This window comes from Chlorocebus sabaeus, chromosome 21 (assembly GCF_047675955.1).
Source record: "Chlorocebus sabaeus isolate Y175 chromosome 21, mChlSab1.0.hap1, whole genome shotgun sequence".
In the NCBI taxonomy this organism is placed as follows: domain Eukaryota; kingdom Metazoa; phylum Chordata; class Mammalia; order Primates; family Cercopithecidae; genus Chlorocebus; species Chlorocebus sabaeus.
The window spans coordinates 72,299,071-72,320,826 of NC_132924.1; the positions used below are offsets into that span (position 1 = coordinate 72,299,071).

Sequence of the window (21,756 nt, forward strand, 5' to 3'; positions counted from 1 at the left end):
GTGAAGAGAGCAGCCGAAGAGTCACTAATACATTGGACTTCAAACAGAAAAACTGAAATGTCTGTTGGTACACACCTCAAACAGAAAAACTGAAATGTCTGTTGGTACACACCTAAAACAAACTCCAACTAGAAAGATAATTATGTAGCTCAGACATTGATAACAGGTTAAGAAATTTGTACATGTTTACTTTTTTTTTTTTTGAGATGCAGTCTTGCTCTGTCACCAGGCTGGAGTGCAGTGGCGTGATCTTGGTTTACTGCAACCTCGGCTTCCCAGACTCAAGCAATTCTCCTGTCTCAGTCTCCTGAGCAGCTGGGACTACAGGCATGGGCCACCACACCCCGCTAATTTTTGTATTTTTAGTACAGATGAGGTTTCACCATGTTGGCCAGGATGGTCTTGATCTCCTGACCTCATGATCCACCTGCCTCAGGCTCCCAAAGTGCTGGGATTACAGGCGTGAGCCACCATGCCTGGCCATGTATACATCTTAACACAAATATTTTCAGAGATAACCATTGTGTGCATAGCTATATTTTTTTCTTGAAATGATACCCACCTTCACCCCTTTCTGTCAGAACCGAAAGCTACATAGCTTCTTCTATTTCTTCATGCACTTGTTAGAAGCAATATGCATTAACCTATTTTCCGATGCTGTTGATTCTCTAATCTGCTAATCCATTTGCAGATGCTATTGATTTTCAAACCTGTTATGAGTAACTGCTATAATTCTGTGGTTAATAACCAACTTTGGAAAGAAAATGTGCTTCTACCAAAGGGTACAATTTTTCTAAGACTAAAACATATAAAATCATCCATGAACAATTGCAAGTGTCCAAACATTTACCCTTTCTGAACAACATTCACTTCACCAGGGCAAAACAAAGTCACACATGTAACATATTCCCCAAATTGCCCCACTCCCACCACAGTGCACATGCATGTGCACACACACATTTCCAAACCCCAGATTTCATGTAAAAAAACCTCCCCTTCTTTAATTGTTTTTCCTACTGCATATTTTTAATCTCGTTGTCTTTGCGTATGAATTCTTTCCTGTAAAAGGAATTATATTCCTTTTACAGAATTTGAGAAATGAAACAATGAGGAATGATAAAGATTATACATGTATTCAAACAATATTAAAGACATATAGGTCAAAACCTTTTCTGATATCTAAATGCTATTAGATCATCCCTGTATTAAGATTTGAGTAATGATTAGTCATAATATACAGGTCAATATGTATATTCTCATCCAATTATCTGTAGAAGTTTCTACATTATATAACTCAGTCCTACATGTCTTGATGATTAAAAAAACCTTTATATTAGATGGACATGTCCACAAATATCCTAATATTCTAATGCAAATAAAACGTGTATTATCAGAATAACATATCTACAATGTTATCTTACATATTAATATCTTGGACAGATACTTTTATCCTCCCAGTTAAAAGGAGAGGCACTAACTATGCTTTAAGCACCTTCAGAGATTCAAAAGATCTTTCCAAACAGGTAGAATCTTGGTTTGTGGCTTTTCCAAAGGAATGCTCAGCATTTACCCTGGCAGCTCTCATAAGGAGGCTAAGTTATTTTCAATTTTAGTATCCAAATAGGCCAGTTACTACTCCTTTGTCCTGTATCCTTCTATGGGTAAAACACAAGATAGAATTTGGTTTGTCTTCCCTTTCTTTTTAGGAGGACTAACACTCTCAGAAATAAGTGAATCCCTGCTAAAGAAAGCAGGGTTACCTATTAATGTGTCTGCTTATGAAAAAGCGAAAACCTTTACAATTGTCCTACTGCTGTAAAGGATGAAACCAAATGTCTTTTTTGTTCCTCAATTAACTTAAAAAATTAGCCTAGAGTGGTCAAAATTTAGAAAGCGTATTTCAGCAAGAACTATGGATTTATAAAGAAATGTTGATTCAGATAAAATATACTTCAGACAGAAAATGAGGATAAACATTTTATGATACAACAGGAACTAGAAAACGCACAGGAATTAAAGGAAGAACGTTTTTTAATGGTTGAAACCAGTCTTTATGAGGCGATTATGATGCAAAAAATATTACAATGAATAACAATGCATATTCTACTCTTTGTAATGTTTCATACAATAATTCCTTTATCATTTACATCTCTTAATGCTAGAAAAGCATTCTGAAGATGCCAAGCATAAGTTGCAACTGAGTACAAAAAACAGCAAAATTTACTCTATTTCCAGAAGAGTTGCAGAACAGAGAGAGAATAAAAGTCCTTAAAATATGAATAGCTAAAGTGTGCTAAAATGTTGTCCATTTGCATGATCAGTGACAAAATATATAAGCCCATAAAGAAAAGAGTTATACTTGCTGTATGAAGGAATTCATAGAGAAATGTGAGTCATAAGCGAATTATTTATAAATGTCTTTCAAAATATTTGGTGTGCATGAAATGCAATATGTTGATGGTCCTGGAGACTGTTGCAATTGAAGGATGATGGTGTTTTCCCCTGGATGAGGATGGCAGGAATGCAGGGCCTAGGATTTGTTGAGAATGTCCACTCTTCTGAATTGGCCACCCAGAAACCAATTATTGAATCAGAACAACACAAAGAAACTGGTTTGTGCTTGAGCCAGGTCTGTAGAAATGGAAATCAATTCAGTTGTGGAAATGATGAATTTTAAAAGCTGCTGGAGTTTTTTGTGCAAGGTAGAGATTTTCATAACATCTCAATAATCCTTTTGAAATGTGCAGTTGCTTAATACAAAAAAAGAACTAGTGCCACCATTTCTTCAACTAAAAGATAAAGTGTGCTTTGTAAAAGTAAAGCATATCCAATTTTCATCCTGTAGGTCGGTATTACCCAGGGTCATGATGTAGCTGGTGCATAAATGTGAAGAATCATTTGCTGCCTGTAAAGTGGAAGAAATATTACTAATCAGAAAGCAGTGGAATATTCCAATGAATAATAGTTAGATTTTATATCTGAGATATCATACTTTTTATTAATCAGTTCAATTTCTCTAGCTGCAGAGAGAAGTTCTCTAATGGGCTTCACCAATAAGGCAAAACACATTCCTATTCCAGAAAGGCACATAAAAAGGGTGCTTCTCAACCCTCAAGACCAGCACACACCAGACAAGGAATGGTAGCTAGAGTACATCTGCCCTGGACCAGCATTTCCACACCCTTCAGATCAACTTCCATGTAAAGGTGTATGTACTACTTTCAAAAGGACCATTGGGTTATTTTCCTTGTGACCCCCTGAGTGCAACCACACATTAGCTCCACCATCTTACACTTTGCTCCTTCTTGCATACCCGTCTTCTTACTTGTTCCTATTGTTCACAAATCTGCCCAAAGATAAAATTTTTATGATATTAAAAGCTGAACTTTGCTTTAGAAAATCTACATCTTTTGTGTTTCTTCTAAATCTAGTAAATCAAGTAATCAACAGTTTATTCTCTGCTTGTAAAAAAAGGGCAGTAATTTTTCCTTATAAAAATCAAATATATAAGCAAAACTAATATATTCATTGACAAAGTTGCTCCACCAAGCCTTGAATTTTTCATTATAATTTAGCTATATATAGACCCAAGGAATCTGACATCCAAGAATCATTAAGCAATCATAAAAATGTATCACATAATTTTAATTCTGAATACTTACAAAACATGTTTATGACTTCTGCATTTCCTTTTATTAAGTATGCTTTCCCATTAGGACAAGTTTTTTTGTTATTTTGTTTTACTTTTCAGTGGATGATCTCTTCTATTACATAGTCATACAAATACCTTTGTTTCGTCATAATTTGTCAGTAGGCTAATGACAGGTATTGAAGGTAATATTTAATGTTTTATAATGTGAATATTTTAGGCTAGCATTTCGAAGACATTCTGTCCAAATAGTTTGGAGGCAGAATTATTGTCTTTTTGGTGACTAAATAGTAGTAGAAGTGATTAGAACCAAATATTAGGTTGCCTTCTCAAACACAAGCTCTCAATCTCACAAAAGGAAATTATGGGTCCCTAGATTCCACTTTAACTGATTTATGCTTTGGTAATAGACAATTCAAATTTATAATTTCATGGAAAACCTCTAGAAGATAGAATGGATGCTGATGAATCCAGGCAATTGGAAAATCATGAAATTGTATTAGGGATTAGATGAGATATAGAATCTTTAGCATGTACTGGCACATAGTAAACAACTAAATAAGTTATTATAGCACATATACTGCTTTTATTTACATTGCCTTGAGGTGAAGAAAAATAGGGAGAAAGTAAAAAATTCTCCCCCACAGGCGACACAAATGCTACCTGCGATAAATAAAAAAAGGTTTTCCATTTTATATATAAGAGTGCATGGACAATAATATCTGAAGCACAGAGGCCTAAAGTCTCTCTACAATTCTGCCAGAACTCTTGTACACGTCTCTTTTTTCCTCTAAACTCTGAGTACTTGGTTTTACTATGTCAAACACTATTTTCCCCTATTTCCTGATACTATCATATTCAAATTTTCGTTCAGGACTTTTCTGGATTTGGAAAATGCATGGCCAGCATGTCTACATGCAGCAATCCTGTTCTTATGAAACCATTTCCTAGTCAATTATTTTAAAATATCAGATAATTTAATATATAACTAGCTATATAATTGAGAAATGAACCAGTCAATTTTGGACAAGTTTTGCACAAGTGCTATATTTGTGCTAATGTTACAATGGTCACAAATACATCTTTTATCTCATTTCTCCCAGAATTAAAGGTATACTTTAGTGATCTGCTTGATAATATTCATAGATTTACTTATATTTTAAAATGATTATTGGCTAGACATGTCTAGAAATGTATATGGCCTAATGTATAACTTCTCTTTGATAAAATGAAAACAATATATAAGCTAATATTATTGAAGCAATATTTTTTGGTATGTACGTACTTATTGTTTTTGATCTGCATGCACAATACGAAATCATAAAAGCAACAAACATCACCACACCAACACTGAGTAAGATCATTTCTATCAGGCCAAGGAGGTTTATTTTTCCAGTTACTTGACTTCTGAACATCTTTGCCTTCTCATCACCAATGGTCCCAGTCTGTAATCAAGTTAATAATCAACATTATTTGGGTATATTAGTAAAACAAAATATTCAAACCCTTCAATTGCCTTTCACCCTTTTTTCTAACACCTCTATTGGTGTTAGTCATCAGTGTCTACAAGACAAGTCAATGGAATTTTGCAAGTCAAGAAAGGCAATTAAGTGCCAGATAGGGTGTAGCACTCTTCAATGTACTAGGATTCATTTGCTCTTCAGAACGATCTCAGAATGATTTCCCAATGGGTGTTTCCCCGTGACAAAAGGTCACCAGTTCCACTTGCTCCAAAGACTTATTCAATGCTTTTCCTACTTTATAGCTAATCAATGCATGGATTTATACTAAAAATCCCTTGTCAGGCAATAGGATAGACTGTCTTAAGACAAATGTTACAACAAGAAAACATGTTTAATAGATGAATAAAACATGTTTAATAGATGAATTTTTGAAGAAAATCTTTAGGAAATGTTTTCTAAAACCTGAAAACTAACGCAAACTTGATATTTTTGTGCAATTAGGTTATCTCAAATAGGTTTAATAAATGTCTACTCATCCATATGGGAAATGGAAATACATATAGCTTTAAATACTATACATTCTTTTGGAACATCAAGAGCTTGTTTATTGTTTTAATAACTAACAGCTGAAAATACAAACCTCATTAAGCCAAAGAATAGGCACAATATAGTTCCTCTTCAGACGCTTTAATACTCTGTAATATACATTGAAAATAATTATGAACATATAAACTAATATTTATACATAACAAACTTTAAAATAAATGTTCAGATATTAGTTGCTGTTGCTAATTTGGTCTTGTTCCTGTAATGACTCATGCACATTTTAATATAGTTGTTTTTTATTTCCTTTGCTCTTATGAGTCTTCTAATCACATTGATTTTTTTCCCAAGTGTGGATTTTCCCTTTCAATAAATTCTTGGGGAACTAAAATATGAATTCCAACAATTATTGTCATAGAAATTTTTGGGCAGCTAACAAAATGAGAGATGCTATCAAACGCTCAAATAAAACTATCCCAAAATCTGTGCAAGTGCCATTTCAATAAACACAAGATATGGTACTAAGCTATAGGTGAAATTTGTCATAAGCATTTAATAATGATTGTTTGGTGACATTAAGCGAAAGATAATTGATATTGGATGTTCTTTCCACTTACTTACATAGATTTACTCATGTTCTTACAAGAAGATACTACAGATTTTATCAAAATAACCATTTTCAAGAGACTCACTGAATTTTGTTTGATGGCTTGACCAATAGGTTGACCTGCAGCCGTTTTGCAAATTGTAAAGTGAATCCAGTTATCTAAAAAGAGAACAACTAAATAATTATCAACTTTTTAAAACATTCTTTTATACTATTCAAAACTTATTTTTCTTACAGCAGAAGAGAAGGTAGTAACTTAAGGTTAAACAGGACTACTTGAAACTTTTAAAACTCTCTATATAGTTATATTTATATACACAGGCATCCATATAGATACACAATTTATTTGCCCAATCGAATGTCAAGGTTTTAGTTAGATTTGTGATTTACTTGAAATGGTTTAAAGAAATCAACAACAAAATATGAGATCTCAGATAATTCCTGGTCAAATATATATGCTGTTAGAATCCATGTATCATTAGTTATAATACTACTTGTGTCATTGTTTAAAACATGACTAGTAAAATTCTAGAATTTCATTTACTTTTTGAAAAGGAAAATACAAAAATAAAGATTAAAACTGTTGTGCTATAACAATTTTATACATTTTAACAATAAGTATAGTCAAACTCACATACACTCACTCTTTGAATTTTACATAATATACAATAACTCCTCATATAAGCATAATTTGATATAAATATTTTAAGCCAATTAGAATCACTTCATAAACAACAATAGGAAAAAACTGACGTAAGTTTCAGTAACTTAAAAGAATGTGATTCAATAACTATGATTAGTGTTATCTCCAAGATTATTTTTATTTCAATTGTATTGTTTAAAATAGCAACCAAATCAGATCAATAATGTGTTTTCTTACAGGTTCAATATCCAAGTATGTCCTATGTTCTTCTTCATTTGGGTTTAATCCATCAATAGTTTCTGAAACGTCAGGACTTGCATATAGAAAATGAGGAAGTGAAATGTACACAGGTTTCCCTGAAGACAAGTTTTAAGAGTCAATTGGAATTAATAGCTTCCTTCATTTCATATATAACTCAAAAAATATTTCCACAAAACTAAAACTTCTTAAATTAAAAAAATACATATTTGGTTTTTAACATGGGTGGGGAAGAATTATGTCAGTTGATTTCTACTGTGAACCCCTTCAGTATTAATTTTCGATATGTAAAGTTTTGTTGATGAACCCAAAGTTTCAACTATATATGTTCAGCTTTCAGGCAGTAATATGTCTAGGGACTAAGAATTTATTTAACAGTAGTTTTTTTTTTTCTTCCTCCACACCCATGTTAGTATGATAAATATGTACAGTATAAGCTAGTCTCCAAATTTTATGTTTAACTCTAGCTTTAGATACATACTGAAAATACATTTACCTGTACCATTTTCTAGTGAAAAAAGTTAGAACAATGACAGATGGATAACAAGATGCACAAAGTGTTCTCGGAATTATTTTCATTTCACCCTAAATCTAAAAGCAGCCACAAGGAAATGCTGGTGTGGTTTTAACTAAATTTTGTAACACTGAAACACATATTTGGGACCTTCCCAAAACACAAAATCAGCACTAAAATTTTCTGCTACCATTCTGCCCTAATTATTTTCTTACTTTAATTTTAAATTTTGCTTGCAAAGGGATTGTGGTAAAGGTCTCATTTTAAAGAATATCACAAATTATGATATGGACTGTGCTGCTGAGGATATTTACTCACCTTCTTTGCATTTGCTGATGTCTAGCACACCATATGATGTACAATTTTTTGAGATAATTTTTTCTGTGCAGAAACAATGGTTGTCTGGGTTTTGAACTGGAGAGGCAAAGGCCTTGGATGGAAGAACAAATCTATACACAGGAATTCCTTTCAGATTAATGTCGGATTCAAATACAGCATAGATTGACCTAAATACAGAGAAAAAAGAGCTGCATTCCAGGAACCTGAACTTACATTCCGGAGATTCAGTTTTTCTTATTCTTGCTTTACCTTACAAACATCATACACTCTCTTAAATTCTTGTTTCATTCTTAGAAAAAAAAGTGATTGGGAAATGTTAACACATACTAGAACTCAATACCCAAGTATGAACTATTCTTGTTTGTGAAATACCATGTTTATTTATACCAAAGTTAGTAAATATTTATAGCACTTCCTTCAAATACTTTATTTGTGATCAGTTTAAGTGAAATAACGTTTCTTTCACAGCTTATTTAGTCCTGGAGAGAAAGACCAGTCACTGGAGTGTGTGCATATACATGCTGGATATATACCTGGTACATTTCCATCATTTAACAAGTGTCTACTTGTATTGAACCATAGGGTTCAATACACATTTTTTTTCTAATCCCCAGATACACCTATATGAAGAAATACTGCTGTCTTAAATTTTACAGATAAGAAAAAAAATCCGAGATGTTAAATGCTTACCCACCATCATACAGTCTTTAGGGACAGAGCTTGGGCTCAAGGGTAATGGTAAAGGCTCCGGTGTTCGTGGGTTATCTACTGGGCCCCACAAATTTGAGCAGAGCACATGAACACAGTTCTGTTACATCTGCATCATCTTCTCTGTATGTCTTTAGAAAGACTGGACATACTCTTCTGGACTTCATTGTTATTAGACTACTAGTTTAGTTTCAAAAAGGCAAAATGGTTCTTGCTTAGATAGAAATAGCAAAAAAATGATTTACGCTATTAAAAATTGGAGGATATAGAAGAATATTTTGCAGAGTTAATAAACATTATGAATTTTCTATGCTGTGTTTAATCATTATTTGAGAAAAATAATAAAGTTTCTTGGTCTGCATTTTGTCACCTGGGGTCTGACTCAGACATACTTCAGTTTTTCTCTTACCTGCAAATGTCAGAAGAAAAGAACTGCAATACCTGGCTCTTCTCAACAAAAGGTGGAAACGAGGCTGCATCTGTTTAAAAATCGAGTGGCAAATGATTAGATGTAATATGTGTTCTAGAAAAAAACCTAGAAATCTCTCCTCCAGTGTAGTCAATAGAAATATAATGCAAACTACCTAAGTAATTTATCTAGCAGCAACATTTTTAAAAGGTAAAAAGAAATAACCGGCCAGGCACGGCGGCTCAAGCCTGTAAGCCCAGCAGTTTGGAAGGCCAAGGCGGGTGGATCACCTGAGGTCAGGAGTTCAAGACCAGCCTGGCCAACATGGTAAAACCCCATATCTACTAAAAATACACAAAATTAGCCTGGTGTGGTGGTGGGCACTTGTAATCCCAGCTACTGGGGAGGCTGAGGCAGGATAATTGCTTGCACCCAAGAGGCGGAGGTTACAGTGAGCCAAGATCGTGCCATTGCACTCCAGCCTGGGCAACAAGTGGACAACTTTGTCTCAAACAAAACAAAACAAAATGCTATTTTATTTAACTTATTAATATCCAAAATATTTTAACATGTAACCATTATAAAATATTTTAAATTCTTAAAATCTGAAAATCCACAGTGCATTTTATATTTACAGCACATTTCAAATCATACTAGCCATATTTTGAGTCCTTAACAGTTACATATGGCTAGGGGCTGCTATAGTCAACAACAAATCTACATACTATACATATTTAATGGTACAAAATAAAAGAAACTTAAAATGAAATGTCAAGGCTACCATTGTGTTTGTTTTTTGAAATGTCCCACCCCACCAGCAGAGTGGCACTTTTCTTCCAGGGAAGTTCATTTGGAACTCCTGCTATGTCCACATTTCTTATTTGTAGTGATTTTGTTTTTCATTGGCCCTAATGGCTGATGAATACTTCTAAAAATACTTACTAAAGTTCTCTCACTAAACAGAACTTCAAATGCTTTGAAAGTATATTTTAAAAAGTCATTTATTGAATTTACTTTTTGCTACAACTATGATCCATGGCAAACATTGGATATATGAAGAAATAGTTAACTCCTCCATGTACTTCTCACATGAATATCACTAATATGAGTCATCATTGAATAAGTTTTAAATGGTAAGTCTCATCTTCAATTATGCATTGCAGGTTCTTTCTCTGGCAAGTGTGTCAACCTTGCGACCTTATTTTCATTACTTTACACTCTTGTGACAAGTGAAATATAAGCTCCCATATGGACATTGCCAACACCTGCTTTCCCATTTCCTTAATAATTAAACAAAAATACATTGAAAAACTTTTAAGATCATTATCTAAAATATCATTGAAGATTATGTGCAGAGCTTCCCCCCACCGCCCAAAATAAACATTCTAAATGTATACCAATACTTCCATTTTAAGTCTTTTCAAACTTACTGAAGAAGGTAAAGAGGATGCACTCCTAAATTATGATGAAAACACATTAGAACCTTACTGTTTTATTACTTTCTTTGCCCTAGTGCCAAAGCAAGAATCTCTCTCACAGGGATCACCCCCTGCTCTGTCCAAATTCCCTCTTTTCCTAGTTTGTTTCAGGTCTATTTTCACCCTAGATATTTTTAACATCATGCCTGATGCTCATGCATTTATATTATTGTCAATGAATCCTCTTTTTAAAGATTTCACCCCTTAAACCCATAAAGAATCCTTCACTAGGAGTAACACAGTATGTTTATCTCTGCATCTAAGGACTAAGTATTCTGCTTATACAACTACTAGCATTGGTAGTATTGAGGACTTGAAAATTTATTTCCAGAAATGCTTTACTTAGAAAATAACTTATTTACCCACTCTTATGGCTTAAAACCCTGCAAAACCTTGGCTGGTCACGGTGGCTCCAGCCTGTAATCCCAGCACTTTGGGAGGCCGAGGGGGATGGATCACAAGGTCAAGAGATCAAGAACATCCTGGCCAACATGGTGAAACCCTGTCTCTACTGAAAATAACATAAATTAGTTGGGCATGGTGGCAGGCGCTTGTAGTCCCAGCTACTTGGGAGGCTGAGACAGGAGAATCACTTGAACCTAGGAGGTGGAGGTTGCAGTGAGCTGAGATCGCGCCACTGCACTCCAGCCTGGTGACAGAGCCAGGTTCCAGCTCAGAAAACAAAACAAAACAAAACAAAACTCCTGCAAAGCAAATTCAACAGTGCTTTTGCTGGTTTTTGTTTGCTTGTTTTGTTTTGTTTTTTTTTCCTACCAGGCAATGATAGAAATAAATATGCATAGGAAGTCAATAATCATACCTTTGGCAAAGAAAACATTCTCTGTGCTTCATTTTTACTTAACTGTCTTTATCTTTATGGGATATTCCCTAATTTTGTGAACTTCGTGCTTTTGTTTCCTAGTAGTTGAAAGCTTGTCTCTGATATTAATTCATGATATTCGATTCCCACCACTTTTTCCTCTTTTTTTTTTTTTTTTTTTTTTTTTTTGAGACAAGGTCTCACACTGTTGCCCAGGTTAGAGTGCAGAGGCACAATTATAGTTCATTGCAGCCTCCACCTCCTGGAATCAAGTGATCCTCCTGCCTCAGCTTCCGAAGTAGCTGGAACTATAGGCATGCACCACCATGCCCAGCTAATATTTGTATTTTTTTGTAAAGATGGGATTTTTGCCATGTTGCCCAGGCTGGTCCCAACCTCCTGGGCACAAGCAATCCACCTACCTTCGTCTCCCAAAGTGCTGGGATTATAGGCGTGAGCCACCATGACCAACCTCCCATTGCGTTTTAAAAATCTTAATTCTTAAACTAATAGGCATATCTGTACTTTGCTTATCCTGAAGGAGAATAAGCCTGATCTAACCATACCCTAAATCTAAGTTTATAGCTCTTTTTCCCAATTCTAATTTGGAATGCTCATTTTTTACACATATTTTTCATAGTTAAGAAGACATCTGACCTTGTTTTTGTTTTCTCTCTTATTCTGACCACCTTACCCAAAAATGGATGTTTCTGTCTTGCAACTTCATTCTATCTCAGCTATAAGCCTTGCTGAGATATGTTTTCTCTTTTGTAATTAACTTTTTTTTATTCTTTCAATTCTAACTTATATGTATACGATTTATAAAAGATTTGAAAAGTAAAGTGTTTTTTGTTGTTTTTTTACCATTTACTTCTGTTGCCAGGATGACAGTTAAGTTTTTTCAAAGCAAACATTTCTCTGAGTCATGCACTAAGGGCTAATTTTTTATGATTAATCTTCACAAATCCCATTACATTGAACACACATTTACTAAGCCTATATACAAATAGGGACTCTGAATTATGTTTTGGGGATATAAAGGCAAGTAAACACACACCCTCAACTTTCAGAACACTGTCAGTATAATGGTGGATTTGTGGGAAAGGGAGGTGGATTCATTGTGAGACCACAAAACAAATATTCTTACCTGTACCATTAATCATGTCACAATAACTTTCCCAATAGGAGAGATTCCTTAAGAATAGAAAAAGACAATGAATAAACATTCTCATTTAAAGAATACCTTTCTTACATTACTTTTTCTATTATAATTCAATACTTCTGTTAATATGATGCATTTAAATGTGACAATACTAAGTTTAAGAAATGTTTAATTCTGTTCATGTTTTGTTTGAACCTTTTATCTTATTGCAATGTACCTGATGCCATTAGGTGGCCAGATCATAAAATAAAAACTGCCAGGTGTTAATTAGAAACATCTTGGAATAAGGAAAAAATTAAAAACATTTATCAGAAACTGAAATCTCTACTTAGGGGAGAATTTTTTTTCCCAATGGCATACATGAATTACTCGCTCAGTAGCATAAGTGTTCAGAATGAATAGATGGAAAGTGTTAAATGGGTAACTGAAGTAAACTCAGTATAAGGCAGGCAGAAGAGAGAAGCGGGGAAAAGGAAAGAAAGAAGTTGATGTTTGGATCAGCAAACATTTAAAACATGTAGATGATTGATTTATATTCCTGCCCCTTCCCCCCTTTAATTCTCACATGGACTAACATTAAAGTAGGAAAGAGTTTATTAATTTATACTTTGTTGTTTAAATAAGCTATATATATCTGAAAGTGATAAAAACAATAGTAATAGTTCCCCTGCATCCTCACCTTTTTGGTGATGGAAAAACTTTTTTCTACTCCTAACAGTGACATGTCAAGACAAGCCATTGCATACTTTTTAAACAAAATAAGTGGTTAATCATGTTCAGTCTTGCCATGAGTTAAATCAACCTTATAATCTTAAAGTGATGTGAAATTCTTACTCTAATTAGGAGCTCTTTGCAACTCCCCTCCACATCTCTGTAATATTAGTGAAATGTTCGTTATGTCTCAATATAAAAACTTGCTGTGATTTCCTCTTAAATGAATATTTAGAAGTGTTTTTTTCCGACTTTTCTTTAAAAATATGTAACTGTGGACTCTTTAGAAGAAAAAGTAATCCACTAGTTAAATGCAATTATTAGATAGACTCAGTTTGAGGTAGGGGTTACTTTAGATTCATAAAAACATTTTGTGTCTTTTGGTTTTGATCACTTCATTCTTTTTCAGAAAAAAAACTGGTCTAAAACACAATTGTTAACTTTATGGAGAAGAAAGCTTGTTTGTTCCCCTGATATTTATTAGGGTTCTTCCTAGTTTACATTTATGATAAATTATAAATTCTTTAGATGAATAGGCTGAAACTAGGGAAAAATAAGGAAATAATGGCTTAGGAAGCTGATTTTTTATTTTACCACTTTAAAAGTGGCATAGTCTTCATTTTCACATTTTGTATGTACATTGTAGAACTGCACTTGAAATATTCGTTCCATTTTTGCATTGATAAAGACTGTTTGCAGGGGGAAGGTCATGAAAGCACTTGCCTGGATTCATTAAGTTTCCATGCTTCCATCTTTATAGACACATTTAGGTCATGGCACTGGAATATAGAATTTGATCTGCTCAATTTAAAAAGTAAAAAAAAAGTTTCCATCTACTAGACAATCGGTTTTTTTTTTTATCTTTTCATTTATGGTATCTAATTGTAAGAATAATTGTATTATAATGCTGGATATGTAGCAGAGATGAAAAAATAGTCCCTTTGGGGATTTATGTAACATAACCTATGCAGAAAGGTGAACCAAACCCTAAAGTGGAGCTGATAGTCAGCAGCTATGCACTGGTGTGAACGCACCAGTTGCCACAACTAAAGGGTTAATACCTAGCAGAACAGGAGTTTCCAGAGCTGAATTATAACCAGGTCTGTTCTATAGTTTGCTGTCTGTGTCTTATGAGACGTTAAATGAATACCATTCCTGTTTAAGAGTACCCTAGTAACACACATGCACATTTTACCCGAATACCTACCTTTTACCTTTATAGGTGTCGATTATGGCAACTTTACTTATGCTGTCTTTTCCATTGAAAACTTTATAAACTCCATCCGCAGTATTGTTGTACTGAAAATATATGTATGGGAAAAATTTACTTCTAGAACAAATCATTTTTTCAAAGTTATACAATATGTAACTTACTTTCACATTTCTCAATCACTGGTTACTCATATGACTTGAAATACATCTGCAATACATTTTTTTAAAATATTGGCCTTGAAAAAATTGTGAAAGGTGCCTAGAAATAAGTGCTAGATGCTGAGACAAAGAAGCTACATATCAGAAGCTGACAAGATGTGAACTCTAGCACTCTTTGTCATCATTAAGCCAATGAGGGCATTTTGATCACTATTCTTACTATGTTGAGGTGAGGGACATTGAACAAACCTATAAGAACAATGATTTATAGGGGTATTCTAAATGTTATGACCATTAATAAGTGGTTACTAAAATGATAAAAATTAGGCATCCACAATTTAAAGCATTAGCCAAAGAAAGAGCTATGAGTATTGAGTTAAAATGAGAACGAATTTGATTCGTTATGGCTTTCTACATTCTTATCTAATTGATATATAACCTTGTCATCCTAACAGTATCTAAAAGTAAAACAATGAACTAGAGAACATAATATTCACATATAGTGCCAAATGAAGTCATAGTCAAACTTCCAATTCAATAGTTAGCTTATCCTATTTGTAATTCAAAACATTAAGCTGTAATGAAGTATACCACCAAGTTCACATTTTCCTTAATCTTCAAGCTGCCATCTCATGACATTGTGGACTACTAAAAATTCTTATTTACAGACCCCATTAAAATGAAGTCTATTAGCTTATCAGTATTGAGATGTGAACATTAGGCTAACTTTTAAGTAAAAATTAAATGTGTAAGAGGTCTAGAAAAGGAGGAGTGAGGAGTATATTTAAAACAAATAAAAATATGGTATTAAACTTGATTATGTGAAAAGGGAAATAAAAGCCAAAAACAGCACTCAAAGATTTACAGACTAGCTTACCAGCTAATTTAAAACAAACTGTATATTTATAAATGAGTAGAAACCTGATTAAATCTGATCTTCAGGTTTAAATTTAATTGTTAAATTCAGATGAATTTCCCAACTAGGAAAGCTGAAGCTACAATGGGAAGGGGACTTTTTAAAAAGTTAGGATACATATCTCCAGATCAGCAATAAGACTAATGAGCTAAATTATAAAATTATGCCTTGCCAATGCCATTGAATTAATTCAATTAAAATGTAATAATATTGCCATTCATATTTGGTACTTACAGGATAAAACATACCAACTCTAGTAGAAACAGGGTATGGAACCAAACTCAAAAATGGATCCGTATAGCCCCATAACAGTTCTCTCAAAGTTCTGACTTGGAACATAGAAGATTTTGACTTGTTAATAAGCGAATTGAGTACCACTTGAACAAATGGATTTGGATAGATATGGGATGCAGCCTACAAAAAAAAAAAGTCACTGTTTAAGACAAGAATACAATATTAGATTTTAACAAATAAATGGATTAAATACTAATACTGAGCTTAATACAAGACTTTTTGAAGCTTATCTTTAAAATTACTGCCAAATCCTACCAAAACTCAAAGTATAATTTGTTTGATTCTTAGATGACTAAATTTCTTTGCCTCAGTGCCAGCCACAAGAAGAAGATATTCCAAGTTAAGCTCTATTTATTTAATGATACACTTAAAGTGGTCTTCTCAAATACCTAATGCATTAATGTATACGGGGCTTAAAACCTAGATGACGGGTTGATAGGTGCAGCAAACCACCATGGCACACGTATACCTATGTAACAAACCTGCATGTTCAGCACATGTATCCCAGAACTTAAAACAAACAAACAAAAAGCCAGAGGTCTGGTCCGAAAGGCTCTGGAGCCATACGTGACAGAAATGGTGCAGGCAATTGTTGCAGGCATGTTCATCACAATGGCAGGTTCCACGTCTAATGGCACGAGGCTCTCTGCCAGTGACCTGACCAATGGTGTGGGTGAAATGCTAACCACAAGCTCCAACAGGTCTCCGTACAGCATCTCCAGGGTGAAGACCCCGGTGTCCCAGGTTGGGGAGGACGAAGAGGACTATGACAAGGACAACTGACGTCCTCTCCATTTCAATTTCAGCTTCAGGAAAACGTTTAGGAAAAGAAGCTTCTTTTTTTAATGTGGGTTTTCTGTTTCCTTTTGGCCTACTCTCAAGAAGATATTGGTAAGCTATTGAACTTTGACATGCACCTCCGGTAAGCAAGGGTTGTTTCCCATAGAATTAAGATGTGCTGTGGATGTGCGGTTGGATGCCAGTGTGCTGATGCAGAGCCTTCATATACTTTTTAGGATTTTGTGTTTTCATTTTCTATTTTTCTTAAAATGCAGAGTTCGTTTTTGCCCCTTAAGGGTTTTTGCTGAGCTTGCCGAAAAACTGTCCTTCATCCACATAAACGCCCTCGTGTTGCGGATGGTGACCACCAAATGCCGTTTATTCGCCGTGAGTTTGGACGGCACCCCCTGCTGGCGGATAGCGAGACTCGGCAGAGTTTTATGTTTGTTCAGTGGTGTGGTGTCTACAGCTCCAAGCAAACAGCAGAATTCGACTTTCCAAACAATAGACACCATCAACCTTATCGACTTTATTTTCCCTTAAATTATATTGACAGTTGTGATTCCAATCAAGTTTATATACTCTTTTCTCTCCCCATTTTGCGGCAACAAATTGCAAAGTGCTTTTGTTTGTTTGTTTTGGCTTTGTTTGGTTAAAGGTTATTGCCAGGCTGGTACAGCTATGGAGACTGTCTGGAAAGCTTGAAATGGTTTATTGCTTATGGTAAAATTTGCCTGATTTCTCACAGGCAGCGTTTGGAAACCTTTTATTATACAATTGCTTACATACTTAAAAGTCTATCATTTAAAGACATAATGAAACAAATGTTGTACTTGTTTCCTAAGCATCTTCCTGTAATCTATTACAAAATTGAAATATAGAGAATGTTTCAACAAAAAATAATGAAAAAAATAAAGTGGTCTTCTAATGCAGTTGATTCTTATGATTTTTTCACTTTCCAAATGACCATGCCTCCATTCAAAATAATGATACGGGAATACATTTTGACAAAAATGGAAAAATAAGTAAAACCTAATAATTCTAATGATAGGATTAATTACAGTGAGTTCTAGAGTATTTTAAAATAGATAACTTTGTTGTTTGTCTACTCACTGCCACAGCCAGATTGAGAACTGTGAAGTTGTCAGCTTCTGTTCCAACTGATAGTGAAGGTTCAAAGATAGCACCATTGGGCTGTAGGAAAGACACTGTGTTGTCCTTGGGGTCCTGGGTTATATTTTCCTTGGCTAGAAAACGAACTCTAAAGAAACAGAAGCAAAATTCAAAACATTTGTCATATGTGAACGTTAGATCTCAAATGTCATTCATTCATTCAACAAATGATTTTTGAACATATAGAATATACCAGATATTATGGAAGCAATGGTGTTCAAATGAGAAATCAGCCAGGGTCTCTAGCAAACTAATCAGAAGGGGTCTTAAACTGGTAAACTGGAAATTAAAACAGTGAGGGAGAAGGAATATTGTTATAATGGAGACTCCGTGGGAAAACACAAAACAGATCCAGATCCAGATTTAGAATGGTCAGGGTAGGGGTGAGGGTTAAGACACTTTTTAGTACAAGTCTACATAAGTGGTCTATGTAACAAATAGAAGTTTAGTTAGGTAAAGTAGGGCAGATGGTAGCATGCATAAGAACGAACATAATATATTTTGGGAAATGCAGATATTTGAGTGTGGTTGGATTACAGAGTAAGAGGTGAGGAGAGTAGTGGAAATAAAGCAGCTGAAATAAGAAAGATCTCAAACATAAAACAGTTGCATGTAATACTCAAATGACAGACTTTATCCTGAGGGTAAGGAGGAGAAAGTACAAGGACTTCAGCAGGGGAATATTTAGAGCACATTTTCTTGTATTAGAAAGAATGATCAAAATACGTAACCTATCCAGCACTGCTTTTTCCCTTTTTCAGTACTTTAATGAGAATTAGAGATAAGAGAATATCATTTCCATTTTTAAGGGTTATAGAACAACCTCCCCAACCCCTCAAGTATATTGAATACTTTTGTTAGTTCTAATCTCCTGACTCTAACATATCTAGGCTGCAAAGTACCAACTACATTTTAGGAATGTAGTGAAGGGTGATTATTACAAGAAAAATACATTTCACAAGTAGAAGATATTCACTGAGAAGAAATAAGATATACATCATAATTGCACTATCATATTTGAATGTCTGTGAAGTGAGTAAATAGCCAAGGCAAAGACTTAAAGAGTTGGACTGAATTTTTTAAAAACCCTTTTTATTTCATTATGATAAAAATGTAAATTCCTACAGGGTAGGAGTTTATGAGTGTTTTGTATCTCTAAGCATCATACTTGGTATATAATGAGTTCTCAGTAAATATATTTACTAAATAAATGTCTCAGATTCTTTAAAAAGAGGATTCAAAGTTGGCTAGAAATATATTTTCAATATAATTTTATTAAAACTTTATTATTCTTGAAGTACTGCAGACATACAAAGAATATAAAAATCTGAAACAGCACTCAGGACAATTGTATTTTAAATTAGTGTGCATATTACTAATATTTCAAATCAAAGTACTTTAATTTTCAGAAATATGGACATATATTAAAACAATAGCAACGTGATTGTCATGTATACTGACAACATTATACCAGTAGATGGCAGTCACTAAAAGAAAAATCCTTAAAACAGCCCTGTCTTTAGAATGTTGTTTTAAAAAGGGAACATAATTACTGAATTTTTTGTTTACAACTTAGATTGTATGGAAGTTTTGGAATGTGTTTGTTTATAAGGTCAAGGGAAGGAATTTAGACTTTTCTCAAGATTACTTTATGTTCTTTCCAAAGCGTAGTAACTTAAAAAAATGAATTATGGATCTAAGAATATTCTGAAGGAATTATAGCATCTTCGTAGAGATGGTGTAGGTAGAAACACACATAAGATCTAAACCCGAGCAATTTCGTGCTTTGATTCAGGTCATATCTTGTCAAAGTGTCATCAAGCTTACTTTAGCAGCCATTGGCCAAATAAAGCCTGTGATTCTGTTTGAGGAAGGACATTCTCACATACTTCCAATATCAGATGGACTTAGGGTATAATTATGAAAAAGCATGTTTAGCTCAACACAAACACTATCAAAGTGTTAACTTTTTTCTAAAAGGTACTGATTGTTTTTCCATTATTTAAGGCACTCAGGCAAACAATAAAAGACTATTTTGGTGACATCATGAGACAAGATGACCTAGAGTTAATCAAGAATCCCTTTAAAATTGTCATAGAAAGAGCTGTTTATGGATTCTAAAATTTAGCTGTAAATGCAACTCTTCTTCTCCAGTCTTTACTCCATTGCCTCTCTAAGCAAATCAAATATACCTAACACATCCCCTTTTTGTCCCTTAGAGAGATAGGTTAAAGGCTCTAAGAAAAAAAATATAGATTTGCTACCAACTACCAGAGGAGAACTATTTCAATAACATGTTTTCTCATATCCCAAATAATATATTTAAAAGTGAAAAATATGGTCGGGCATGGTGGGTCACACCTGTAATCCCAACATTTTTCAAGGCCAAAGCATGTGGATTGCTGGAGCCTAGGAGTTTGAGGCCAGCATGGGCAACATGGCGAAACCCTGTCTACAAAAGAAAAAACACAAACAAAAATTAGTGGCATGCACCTGTGGTCCCAACTACTCGGGAGGCTGAGGTGGGAGGATCACTTGAGCCTAGGAGGTTGAGGATGTAGTGAACTGTGATCATGCCGCTGCACTCTAGAGTGGGTGACAGAGCAAGACCCTGCCTCAAAAAATAAATAAAATTAAAAATAAAAGTGAAAAATATAACCTTCCCCAAACAAAAAACAACAACAACAAAAAGATGAGTTCTCAAATTCTAACAACTATTTTCTTTCCTCACACTCAGTTGACTTAAGTTCTATTTCTTAAACAATTATGCTGATACTCTCCTTAGGTCATATGTGAATTCTAGATTTTCATAGGTATATATACCTATGAATACATATATATATTTATTTCATAGTTACATATCTATATCTATATCTATATATATAGATATATTACACCTAACAACATTCTTTGCAACAAGATATTTGTATAGACTCTTGCTAATAATATAAAAACTTTAAGACCATGAAAAAAAATTCTAAGGTAAGATTTTTTTGTAGCCATAAAAGCTAAGTCTTCATTGACAAAATTATGAATTGTCACAGATGCGCACACAGACAGGAGATTCGGGTAAAACTGCGAAGACAGGACATGCACCGAGGCCCTCTGTGGCTTACATGTCATGTGCTATGGTAGGAGGCACCACCCTCACGACATGCCTGTTATTTCATTTTATTTTGGGTGTGAGTTTTCAATGTGGAAGCATAGTAATGCTTTGGAGAGGAAGGAAAATTATACAATCATCTGATAACCAAAACAGATAAGATACTAAAACTATAAATTATAAGAAATCAATAGAAATACAAAATTTTATGATAAGAACTAATCGTGATGTATAACTAGTTGTGATTATCCGTGAGGGAAAATATACATTTAGGTAATGAATTCTATAGCAGAACATAACTATGTTTCCATATGGATACCATAAATATATTCCTAATCCTTGGTTAAGGTAATGTTTTTAGTACCTTAATCTCCCCCTTTTTCCCCTTTTTAGTGAAAAAGATAGAGAGGCTATAATTGAAATAGGAGAAAATGTATATAAAAATCTAGGAGTTACTATTACCTACATCTGTGTGAATACAGACAAGTGACCGCACATCCACTGGATCAGGCATTTTTAATTCACAAAATGACAGATTCTGGCTGATCATTTCCTCTAGTTCTAATACTCTAAGATTCTGTTCAAAAGTGTATTAAACTATTAGGGAAGGCAGAGGAAAGATAAAAAATATTCAGTCTCAACACTAGAGAAAATCTAAGTGTGAAACTAAAATAGATCAATATAAACATCTATATGACCTGGAAGTTAATTTGAATATAAATCCTGAGTAGGTACCGCAGCTAGGAAAAATGAATTTAGCACTGTGGTTCTCAAAAATTGTGTATTCAAACCACCCAGGGTTTGTAAAACTCTTT

General features: G+C 34.0%; 1 protein-coding gene across 8 annotated transcripts in view; it reads right to left on the reverse strand.

Annotated features, from left to right (window-relative positions):
* Positions 1–148: 148 nt before the first annotated feature.
* CD36 (CD36 molecule (CD36 blood group)) overlaps positions 149–21,756 on the reverse strand; it is a 79,489-nt gene continuing 57,881 nt past the window's right edge. For 7 of the 8 annotated variants that reach the window (XM_073009180.1, XM_073009185.1, XM_073009181.1 and 4 more), the window contains 11 exons: positions 17,779–17,926; positions 15,826–16,005; positions 14,512–14,603; positions 12,579–12,625; positions 9,134–9,203; positions 7,996–8,183; positions 7,143–7,261; positions 6,348–6,421; positions 5,753–5,807; positions 4,935–5,094; positions 149–2,905 (listed from right to left, as the gene is read on the reverse strand). In XM_073009180.1, the coding sequence (XP_072865281.1) occupies positions 2,895–2,905; positions 4,935–5,094; positions 5,753–5,807; positions 6,348–6,421; positions 7,143–7,261; positions 7,996–8,183; positions 9,134–9,203; positions 12,579–12,625; positions 14,512–14,603; positions 15,826–16,005; positions 17,779–17,926 (1,144 nt within the window). In that variant the 3' untranslated portion in view covers positions 149–2,894. Of the gene's footprint in view, positions 2,906–3,292; positions 3,347–4,934; positions 5,095–5,752; positions 5,808–6,347; positions 6,422–7,142; positions 7,262–7,995; positions 8,184–9,133; positions 9,204–12,578; positions 12,626–14,511; positions 14,604–15,825; positions 16,006–17,778; positions 17,927–21,756 lie in introns of all 8 variants that reach the window. The other variant, XM_007982372.3, reaches the window with a different exon arrangement.